The following is an 11,933-nucleotide window of genomic DNA, read 5'->3' as shown; positions in this document are numbered from 1 at the left end:
GGGTAAGTTTGGCATTTGACGGGCGTTGTTTTACTGTAAAAACTGTAACAGAGGACAACTCACAGATCCGTCTGATGCGCTGGCTCCCACTTTGTCTCCCGCTGCGTTCCAACAAACCTCAAAGATGCCCCCTGTCCCTCTGTAACTGTGGACTAAAGCTCCCGTCTGCAAAACATAACATCAACACTTAGTTAAAAGCCTTGGACCCATTTTTTCCCATGTATTTGAGCCCAATTTCTCTTGCCCTAGTACAGATATATTGAATAAGCAGCTCTTGAGGTGAAAATATGTCTGCTGCATTATGTCTGCATCTAATTATAACCCCTTTTATTGTCTGATAAACAGGAAGTGCTTTAACATGCTAGTTGTGGTTAACTTTACCTTCACGACAAAAACTCCCGTGGTCTCAGAGTAAGGAAAAGTGCTTATAAATTCATTGGGTGAATAATAAGGATGCTCAGAATGTATAAGATGAGTGAGGAATAACTATGGACCACTGCAAACCTGGAATGGCATAAATCTCCGGTAGAAACGAGGAATTAACGCCACAAAGTTAAATTACAGGTTGCTAAAATGCTTATCATAGCATGTAATTGATTAAATCTACAACAGATGTGTTTTTAACGTTTCAGGCAAATCAGTAACATCACCATGGAGACAGATGGCAGACCCTTAGACTCCTCTTTCAATTTATGAAAAAGCTGTAATAATATATTTTGGGGCTCAATATTAGCGCGTGTACAATTTCTTTGCAATCGTGGCGAGATTTGAGCTGTAGAGAGTTGAATAAATAACTTCTATGGCTGATTATTACTTTATTTTGCTATTTATTTGTTGCAGTTCAGGCCTTTTATGATGCAGTATATGTAAAAATTGGTTTACTGGGATTATCCTGCTTTGTGATAGTGGTATAAACTAGTTTCATTATTTCCGTATGTCGCAGTATTTCTCTGTAGCAATATATTGTGCTTCAACATTATTTTATCGTGACAAGTCTACACAGTGAACCTCTAAATTAAACAGTGTAGAAATGCAGAAATGTCATTGTCTACATTCCCCTTTCCCCCTCCAGCACTTCTTCCTGTACTTGAAATTGTTGTGCTGTCCGTTTCTCACCTGCGTGTTCCAGATGTGAACACATTTGTCGAAGGAGCCGCTGGCCAGATGTCTGCCGTCGGGGCTGAAGGCCACGCTGTACACGGGCTCCTGGTGTTTGGTCAGAGTGTGGATACAGATGCCCCGCTCCACGTCCCACAGGCGCACCGTCGAGTCGAACGATGCACTGCACAGAGACAGAGAGATGTTAGAGCCAAGGGTTATCAAGTATCCTCTCAATGCTAAAATGTATATGATTAAAATAAAAATAACATTACATTAACAACTAGTTCTTGCAATATCATTACGAGAAACAAATCTAGTTTTGATACAAGTTTTGGTATTGATTAGAAACTGGGGCTTAATTCTGATAGTCCTAATATAGCCAGAGTAGCCAAAAAAGTTACACAAGTAGAGTACATTTACTTTAAAATATTTTACTCAAGTAGAAGTAAAATGTATGATTCAAATCTTTACTCAAGAAAAAGTAGTTTGGTGAAATACTGAGTAACTAATTGGAGGTTAACTTTTTTTTTAGGACTGATGTACTTTGACAAACAAAACATCCCATTTATTTTATAAAAAAAAAAAAAGGAAATATAAATATGGCGAAGCAGTAAGGTAAAAGAAAACAGACTTTTTCCTCAGACTTCTTGAGGAAATGAAGTCAAACATTTTATTAATATCCTGTTGCAGAGTCAAACAGAAGAATAGCCTTGATACCTTGCTAGCATGAGATTAGCGCTGGGGTTGTTGGTTCCGGGGCCGGTGGGGCTCCATTTGATGGTGTAGATTTCTTTACTGTGGGCCTGGAGGTCATGGACACACGAGTCCTGCTTCATACTCCAGATCTGGAAAAAAAAAAAATCATTGAGTTTTGAGCTGTTGTATGAAACAGTCTGGATACTTTAGCAAATGGTTCAGCTTAATACAACTGACCTTTAGCGTCATGTCATCTGAGCAGGAGGCCAGCAGGTTCCCCGTGGGGTCCCACTTGATTGCATTTACTTCATTCTAGAAAGAAGAATGGAAAAGATAAAGTCATACTGAGCTAGTTTTAAATATGTGGTAATAAAAACCCTTAGAGTTTCGTACTAGAGCTGAGACTGGAGCTTGTGAGGATATATTTGTGAGCTAATTACGAAAACCAACTAACCACTTTAAAACAGCTGGACTGGCTTGAAGCACAGGCTAAATTACAAACCACAAAGGCATAAGATTTGAATACATTTACCTTCACGCTCACCAGCTAGCCAATTACTGTTAGATTTTCATCACTTTAATACCCATTTGCTATTTTAGCATGAAGAATTGTGCTTTTAACCTTTATTTATGATGCAATAATGTCAACCATATTTTTGTTCAATATGCACAATATGTCACAATTGAATCAAAACTGCAAAGGCCGCAGTTATTTAAACAGTAGAGCGCCCCTTGCAAAACAAAATATCCCGTCTTATGGAAAATCCTGTACCTGTAAAGACCTCTACAAACATGTTACAAAATGCATTGGATTCTTGTATTAGTTTATCAATTTAAAATTTCTCGCAAATGTTAACGTCTCTGGAGACGTTTACAACCTGAACTTTGAACTAGGAATGGGACGATATATGATAATATTGCTAACTGCGATCAAAAACGCCTGCAATTAATCCTCTGCGGCATTTTTTAATAAGCCTGATCACCGCACATGATTCTAATCGCCTTTATGGCACCAGACTGCCTCATGTTCCCAGTTTCAATACGATACAATACAATACATTTAGATGTTAGTTCTGGTGTTTGCCCACAAGAGGGCCCTCTATTATAACAGTGAAACTTGCTAGCTTCTGTGCCTATGGCTCATGGCTAGTGGGCAGGCAGTGGATCTCATCTATATCCACTCAAAAAGGTGAAGTCTGATTTTTGGAACTATTATGGCTTTGAAAAGAAGACCAACAAGATGAGCCACCAATTTGGGGAGCCTGCTGAAAAAGGTTTGCGAGACAACCATCCTGCATTGTTTGACAAACTTGAGCTGAAAATATCCATAAGTAACACACCAAGTGAAATAAACTACTGAATGTAGTTTGTGTTCATTTAGATTTGTATGAATAATGTTACACGTTTGTGTCGACTTTGTTATCGCGAGGTTAGAGCTGAATAGCATTTTGCACAGCTGATGGCTGCAATGCCAGCATATCCTTTATCATACCCTTTTTCTGGGGACTTTCTCAGGTTGGTTCATGTCTTTTTTTTATAGTCAAGAGTTATATAATTGACACATTTATTATTCATTAATTATTAATTTCACTTGCAGAAAAAAAACAATACAGGTGAACGCTCAGACACCAGCAAATTGTATGGTAATTAATGTTTTAGTGACTTTTATAAACTGTAAACCTTGTGTAATAGTTATTGTGATAATATCATTAATCACAATTATTTTAGTCAAAATGATCGGGAGTCTAAATTTTAATATCATCACTTTAAATCATCACACTTTAAAGCGTATTTGAAATACTTGTCAGAAAAATTGCTAAACAGCCAAATTCAAATAGTCTTTGCCCTGCTGTAGACTGGGACAAGAGCTATATGAGGTTTTGGGACAAACAAATGAAGGGGTGTTAACATGGGACTACGAGGCATTCAGGTGCTTGTAGTAAGTTAGCAAAAGTGCTAAAACTTTGCAGCTATAATGATTAAAAATGGCTATCATAGATATACCCACACTTAACAGAAATACATAAGTGACATCTCGTTAATATCGATCTTTTGATTTTCAGACATGCTATGAACTGCTAGGCCTGTCACTGTAATTACTGCATTGACTTATCGTTCAATACATGACAGATGGAACAGTAATTTTCAGAGGTCAATATTTACTCTGGGGACTTTTTCTTTGTAGTGGGAAGATTTTGGTTATTTTTCTGTACTACAATGAGGTTTGAGCTGTAGAGAGCGGAATTATAAACATCCATGGCTCATTGTAGATACTAACTACTACATTGTTTCATTCTGCTAAGTATTCCAGCTCATATTTTTTAACAATATTGTACATTTAGAATTCTTTTTGGGGGATAATTCTGCTTTATGATACGGTTTCAATATTATTGTTTATCGTCTATATTTACTTCAGTAATATATCGCACTTCATCTGATATCGTGACAGCGAACAAACGCTGCGCTACTCAGATACCCACTGAATGTTACAGACTAGGAGAGGCGTTCAAGTGCACAGAGTACTTATCGACCTCTTCAGATGTGTCATTGGGATCAATGGGATAAAATTTAAAAAGTAAAAAAAAAAAAATTTCAACACTTCCTGTGTTTATGCATTTAAAGAAATCAGTTTAAATTGGACTAGGTCAATAATTCTGTTTTCCTTGCGTGGATGTAAACGTAGTGCCTGGCCATAGTTTCAAAGATCTCTGCTTGTTTTGTGGACTTCTATAACATAATGAGAAAAAGGAGCACTCACTGTATGTCCCTGGAATGTCTTGATTGGCCGGTCCTGTCCCAGTTTGCACACGTGGATACACATGTCTGTGCTGCACGATGCAAACGTGTTGTTGCTCTGCCAGTCCACGTCCAGAGCTGGAGCTGTGAGCAGTGACAGGCCGGGTTAGATTACAGTCGATAAACTACACTACAGGATAAAAAAAAAAACAAAGGATGAGGGCACAGACCTGAATGGAAAGGAAACTGTTGCTTGGCTTCTCCTGTGTGGGCGTCCCAAATGATTGTAGTCTACGGCACACAAGCAGTACAGTGTCAGTGCAAAAGGAGAATACATTTTTACAATACATTTATAGTTTAACTTTGGCGGACTATTTTTTTATCTCTTTAATGTAAAAAAAATAATTAATACATAAAAAATGGCTGTTTGAGCATGGTTGGGTCTATAAACTTAGTAATAATTAGACTATTTGTTGGCGTTGTTGGCCCAGAACATAATATAAGATGCCAAATTTGTATATATACACAATACAATACAGTTTTGTCATACTTTTGTGTTATGAGGAAAGCACTGGTATTTTCTGTCTGTGCTTTGGTATTGGGTCGCGTGACGTATTGGTAGCCAATTTATCCGTATTGTATCAAATATTAAAGAAAATAATAATAATAATAATTTTACATTAATTAAATTTTATTGTTTTTACAATTATGAAAATTATTGTATTATTTCATAAGATATTAACGATAAGGTCTGGTGATTTGGAACTCTGACTGAAAAGGTGGAGCTTAAATCTTGTCTCCTTGAGTGTCTTATTCATTTTTGTTTAGCGTTTATTAGTTGAACAAATATCTGCTTTGATTCATAGTATAAGATGACCAAAATTTGATCAGAAATGGCTGATTACTTTGATTATTTTGTTTTAGTCAGTAGTTTTATTTGTAAATATTATTTTTTTATTTTTACTTTGCTCTAAATCCAGTTCTAAGGCTCTAAGATGGCATGCCTTACTTTATCTACTCCGGCGCTCAGGATGAAATTGCCTTTTTTATTCCACTTTAGAGCAAAGATGGGTCCTTTGTGTTGGCCCAGTGTACTGGCCAGATTACCTGTGAAACACAAAAGATGGTGAGGACAGAAATACTGCCATTCTTATGTTTCTACCAATGACACAATGCAAACTATGAACCAGACACTAGAGGGCAGTGTTGCCCCAAGAATTGAGCTGTGCCCCAACTGATTTGAGCACAAGACTGGGCTAAAATAAGATCTGAAGCACAACAAACAGAGGAAAGATGTGCACAAACCTGGACAAAATCGTGGCTAAACCTTATACAAACAAAGTCTAAACCAAGAAACCATACTTCACTGTTTTCCTTACCAAGTCTCTTATTTATAGCCTAGACATATTTTATATTTATTAGATTTCATGGTACTACATGATACTTACATGATACTTTGGGGAATGCATTAATTGTTAACTAACTGGTAATTGATAATGTCCAACATGTTTGAACATATTCAAATCCATATATTGGTACTTCATTTGAAAGAAATGTAAAAAATAGCAAAACATTTATTTCCCTTTATTACAGCAGACCTATTCTGCAAACTCAACTATTTAGAGATTTTAAACCTTTGTTATAGTTGTTTCCTTCACCCAAAGTTGCATTTGGAGTGATTCATACATGTTTGAGTAATCTTTAATTGCTTATTTTCAAGATGCCATATTGCCTATCAACTACCATTGCCATACGCTCACTATCCTTTACTCACTTTTTTCTCCAATTTTAATTTCTTAATGGATTCGGCAGCATTGCATAGTCATTGGTTCAAATGAAAAAAATCTAACTACTTGTTAACGTGATGTGCAGCTATACATCAGAGGTGCCGACAACTTCACGGCTCTTTGTTGTGATGACCTTTATGGCGACGTCAGCTCCCATTGGACACCACAGTTTTCTAACACAGAAGTCAGCGGACTTGTTTCGGACTTGTTTTATTGCAATTTAAAATGTGTAAATTGATAATAATGATCCGTGGATATCATAGATTATAACAATGTAGCAGACACAAGCACAATGTGTCTTCTTTAAAATAAATTAGATTAAACAATATGCTCACCATCTTTGGTCCATATTCTGGCGAAGCCGTCATATGATCCTGTTGCTAAGAGCGTGCCTTCACTCTGTAAAAGAAACCAAGTGGTATTACAGTATAGTCAAATTTAATATTAGGTGCATTTATTACATTACACATATTTATTCTGTTCCAATGTGAACAGTGTGAACCTTGAGTGTGTGAGAGTGGGAGAGGATTGTGTGGGTGACTACACTGTAAAGCTGTGGTTAAATGTCAGTATTAAAGTATTGTGGGTGGAGGTAGGCCTACAAACTAAGAATACAGTTTACACTACAATTCCATATTTTCGAAGCGTGACTGGTGATATGAAAATCTAAACTGTAAATCTCCATTATTAAAGAGTTTATATCTAAGGTTAAGTTTTATGTATAAAGTCATATTTCAGTAGGTTTAAATTTGACTACCAGGTACGAAACTTAAATCTCTAACAAGACAATTGTTAGAGCACCATTTCTGAAGGACAAGAAAAATAGAGCTCAGGATCTGACATCCAAAAGTAAACATTGACTAAATGTGCCATATTTGTAGCAACACTGCAAAATATCCTTTCAGATGCATCAGCCAATTCAATGTTAAACAGTAACCAAAAATCTGAAACATCCTGATTAGATGCTGGGTCACTACTGGTAAATTGGTTCATTTAATCACACTATAGTGTCAATAATATTGAATTAAAGTGAAGTTTAGTATTTAGCACCTTAAAATTTCCATTGGTTTAACATGAAACTGAAAATTCTATGAAGTGTGACGTCACAATCACAAGCTCTACCTGATTTGATTATGGTTATTGGAGAAAAAAAGGACAAAAAGTATGTAAAAGTATGTTGGGGATGCACCAATCCAACTTTTTCAGTTACAATATTGATTTCGATACTTTGGATTTAAGTATATACAAGTAGCTAATGAACAGCTATTGTAAGACATTCTTGGCTTACAATAGGCAGTAAATATGCAAACATCAATTTATAGGCCCAACCACAATATGGGTACATTGATATTGTGGAACCAATATCCAATCTAGCAAACTTTTCTGGATTGGCATCGATATGACAGGGTTCCAGGCACAGATGAACACCTCTGACCAGTATCGCATTGGTGTAAGTACTTTATATGAGTGTATGTGTGTGTGTCCGTACATTCCAGTCGAGGGAGGTGACGTCCTTGTTGCTGGGCACGTCCTGGCCCCCCTCCCTGATGCAGTGTCGGAGCACCAGTTGAGTGGAGCTGCTCGTGCTGTTCTCACTCAGATTCCAGATCCGAGCCGTCGAGTCTCCAGACCTGCACAACACACATAGATTCATTTAGACTAGTTTGCATAGGTGTGCCAAAATATGTATGGATTTTGTATCACCACAGTAGACTTTTTTGTATATTTAAATTAATATAAAACACAGTTGTCTTACTGCTGTCTCTGCTTCTTTCTATACTGAAAAACACATAAAACAGCTGTCGATCATCTTCACTGATTGGCCAGAGCTCAAAGCATATGCAGATAGTGGTTTAAATTAACTTCATTCAGTTAACTGTTAAATTAATCAAGTATTGTCAGTTCTGGTCAAATTGCTGGTGGACACTGGCTTATATCTATCTGAAGGGAGGAGCTAACTACTTTATACTTTTACTTAAGTACAAGTTTAGAATCGGTACATACATTTGTCATTTTAGTACATCTTTACTCACGTAACTGCTTTTTACTTTAGTGCAAATTTTCCGTACTCCTTCCACCACTGGCTAAACTTTGGCATGAGCTTGTTTCCTGTCGTCTCCCTGTGTGTGGGGCACGTACCCTGAGGCGAGCAGGTCACTGACAGGGTTCCAGGCGCAGATGAACACCTCTGACTCGTGGCCTCTCAGGACCATGGCCTTGTTCTGAGGAATCTCCACGTCTCCATCCACCTCCATCAGGTCTGAGTGGTTATCTGAGGAGGGACAGGGGTGTTTATACATGTGTTGCTGGTTTCAGATGACAGATGATACATTCTATAGACCAATAATGAGGGGTGCAAGCACTCTTTGCTGTATCGAACCAGAGAAACAAAGTACTAAGGGTGCACAATATATTGCAAAGGTCTTCATACAGCATCGGTTAACGTAATAATAGTAAAACCTAAAAGTAAAATCTGTCAACTGGACAAAAAGGTGTAGGAGTGGAGACATTTTAATGCTCATCCAAGCCACTTCTTCAGTTCTGGTCAGATTGCTGGTGGACACTGCCGTATATTGTACTGAAGAAGGAGATAATTACACCGAAAGTAAAAACAGCTATTGTTAACAGTTTCTGTTACACTAAGTGTGCACTGTGCTCGAGTCATACTTAGCATATTCATTCAGCTCTCAATGGGTCCTTTCACACCTATTGTCATCCTGGCTAGCTCTATTGTTTTATCTGTTTCTTTTGTTTGCTTTGGGTCTGAGGATGGAGTTATAGATAGGCTTTTACTAAGGATCAGACCTGAACAACTGAGGGATTACACAGACATCTTCTCAAGAACTTATGCAATAATCAATATCATGACAAACAAAGAAACGTACAGTTTTAAAAGGCTGATAATATGTTCATGTTTGTTTAAAAAGCTGAAACTACTGTGCTAAAAACTATATTAAGGTGGCAATAATAATCGCAATATTTTCAGATATCATGCAGTCCTACAAATTACCCATGATGTTAGGAATGTGTAAGCAAAGTGAGGAACAACTCTGGACCACTGCAAACCATTTAAAATTAACTAGTTCTGTTTTTCTAATTTTTAAGATGGTAAAAGTCAGGTACAGAGCCTTTAATGAACACAGTTGAACCCGGCGTCACAGTAGCAGTATTGTGTGTCGGTACTCACTGGCTAAGGCATGCGCTCCGTTCTCCTCCCCATTGGCAGTGTTCTCTCCATTCTTGGCACTGCCACTGATGCTGCCCCCGGTGGTGGAGGCAGGTGCTGCGGCGGCGGCCTGCTGCTGCTGCTGGGCCAGTTTGTCCCTGTAAGCCTGCTGCCGCGTCTGCACCACGTCGGGCATCACCGCATCAATCAAGGACAGGGACTCGATGGGCCGCCCGTCAAATAACGTGCCATCCTACACACAAAAAATATACATATATATAAAATACATTTAAACAAAGCCTGTTTTATGAATAGGGATAATGAAAATGTAATGTGATGCTAATTAAGGTCTTATTACCCAAAATTGACTCTTGAGCTCTAAGCTTTTAAGCTCCTCAAGAACATACCCGAAGTTTTGTGTTTTGTTTCATTCATACAGTTGTCTACATCTCAAAAGCTGTGTTTCACCTTGAGATGTCAAAGTGGTTGTTTTCACGTTGACAGCGACTGTTTACCTTTTGTTCAGGAGAGATTGTCAATTCCACAGCTGTTATTACATTATCCAAAGTTTAAAAGACAATTGAGGACTTTCTGCATTATCAGATCACACAGTGGAACAGACTGTTTTCAGTTTGAGAGAAGAACTTAGCCTAAATATGCAGGGTTTGTGTGTTAAACATGTGTGAATGAAACAAAACACAACTCTGGGTGTGTTTTTGTTGAGGAAACAACATCATAATGTAGATCATAACGCAGAGTAATACGGGCCCAAAGAACACATTTTATGCAGAGTTGACTTTTTTGACCATTAAACCATGTTATAATGTTGTCAAACACATGGCTCTATTAGCATAGCATTCACAGAGGAAAAATACTTATTTTTTCTGCTTTCTAAATGTTAATTGCTGACAGGAGAGGGAGCTCCAATGCCAAAATGCTTAATTGGAAATAGAGTGTATTTTAAGTCTATTTTCCAAATGCAGACATTATTTTATGTTAAAATATGTGAAATACTTATCCAAAGGTGACCATGTTTAAAATGGAATTAAAGACACACAAATGCATAATATTTGTTCTTCTGAACCAAGTGTGTTCAAGATACCAAAAATTCCAAATTTGATTTCAATACAAAGGGAAAAAATACTGATTGCACTATCATAATGGGATGATACGAAAATAAAAACAAATTTTTAAGGGAATAATAGAATGTAATTTTTAACAAAAAAAATTTGTTCAAAAATGTCTTCACAATTTCTTTAAAACTGTAGTCCTACACCAATTCTGATATAAAGCAAGAGTATTCTAAAACTTGTTCTATTTATGCCTTTTTTCAATAGTTTTCAATTTGAATTCAACTATATTTTTCTTTTTTGTTTTATGAAAGTAAATAGTATTGATAAAGTTTATAAATTATACTAAACAAATGAATGTGCCCAAAATACACACACATATTGATCCACCAATGTGTGTTTTTGTGACATGACTTTAAGATGATTGAGGGTAGCTATAAAGTGACAATTTTGTCAAATTGTGTAAAAATGATTATTAATATGGTTTTGTAAGGACACTTCATATTTAATTGACATGGTAAAGGCGGTGCACTGACCTCGTTGATGCTGACTTCAGCCTCCACATACTGCAGCCCCTTCTGTATGATGCTGATGAGAGCAGCAGGGGGCACCAGAGCGCCGTTGATGTTGGACTGGCTAATGTGAGACTCAATGCCGAAGGTAAAGGCAGAGTGGGAGAACCCTGAAAACACACAAATCATCAGAACTCAACTCAGCAATATGACTAACACTGTGTACACTAAAAACATGTCAGCCAAAATGTGGTTTTATTACTGCTAGTTTGAGTTTTGTTTGTTTTTTTTCATTTGTGACCAAAACAGACTGAATGACTGGCACTGGCAATTTATTGATCTAATGGGTCTTTTTCACTCTGTTTTTAAATTGTTTTCTTGGTGCTGTAAAGCAACATGTCCTGAAGAAGGCCCCGCATGGCTGAACGCATAGGAAAGTCTCGTTTTTATAATAAAGCACTTTTTAAAGAAGCCAGCGCTGCTCAGAGTTTTCTTTTGTTGTCTTAAATGAGTTTTCCAATGCGACACTGAGCACCCGAACTTACAATCGATTGACTCACTGAAGCACTCATCTTTCTAATCTAGACTGAATAGTGATTTTTATAGAAGGTAGGGATGGGACGAGACAATTCCCACGAAACGACACAAGATTGGGACATAATTAGAAATGGATAAATTGTTCAGTTGAGTTGATAATTTTGCCACACGATCTTGAGTTTATTTACATTGGAGCAGGACAGTAGCTCAGTTGGTAGAGGTTTGTAGATGTAAGTCCACTGATCCAAAGATTGGTGGCTCGAATCCCACTCTCAATAAAACCATCATGGTTGAGATGAATGCTGTGGTCGTGTCCTTGGGCTAGACA

The 11,933-nt window shown here is 37.3% G+C and overlaps 1 protein-coding gene across 1 annotated transcript in view; it reads right to left on the bottom strand.

The window, feature by feature from the left end:
• Positions 1–11,933, bottom strand: part of tbl1xr1a (TBL1X/Y related 1a) — a 44,048-nt gene that overhangs the window by 2,029 nt on the left and 30,086 nt on the right. The window contains exons 4-15 of the mRNA XM_033964910.2: positions 11,093–11,238; positions 9,508–9,739; positions 8,460–8,592; positions 7,810–7,951; positions 6,656–6,719; positions 5,543–5,640; positions 4,764–4,824; positions 4,556–4,677; positions 2,035–2,109; positions 1,819–1,946; positions 1,117–1,282; positions 64–165 (exon numbers count right to left, since the gene is read on the bottom strand). Coding sequence (XP_033820801.1) covers positions 64–165; positions 1,117–1,282; positions 1,819–1,946; positions 2,035–2,109; positions 4,556–4,677; positions 4,764–4,824; positions 5,543–5,640; positions 6,656–6,719; positions 7,810–7,951; positions 8,460–8,592; positions 9,508–9,739; positions 11,093–11,238 — 1,469 coding nt within the window. The remainder of the gene's footprint in view (positions 1–63; positions 166–1,116; positions 1,283–1,818; positions 1,947–2,034; positions 2,110–4,555; positions 4,678–4,763; positions 4,825–5,542; positions 5,641–6,655; positions 6,720–7,809; positions 7,952–8,459; positions 8,593–9,507; positions 9,740–11,092; positions 11,239–11,933) is intronic.

This window comes from Periophthalmus magnuspinnatus, chromosome 4, assembly GCF_009829125.3.
Source record: "Periophthalmus magnuspinnatus isolate fPerMag1 chromosome 4, fPerMag1.2.pri, whole genome shotgun sequence".
NCBI lineage: Eukaryota > Metazoa > Chordata > Actinopteri > Gobiiformes > Gobiidae > Periophthalmus > Periophthalmus magnuspinnatus.
Note: the sequence above shows the minus strand (reverse complement) of the source record. Positions and strands in the feature narration are given on the sequence as shown.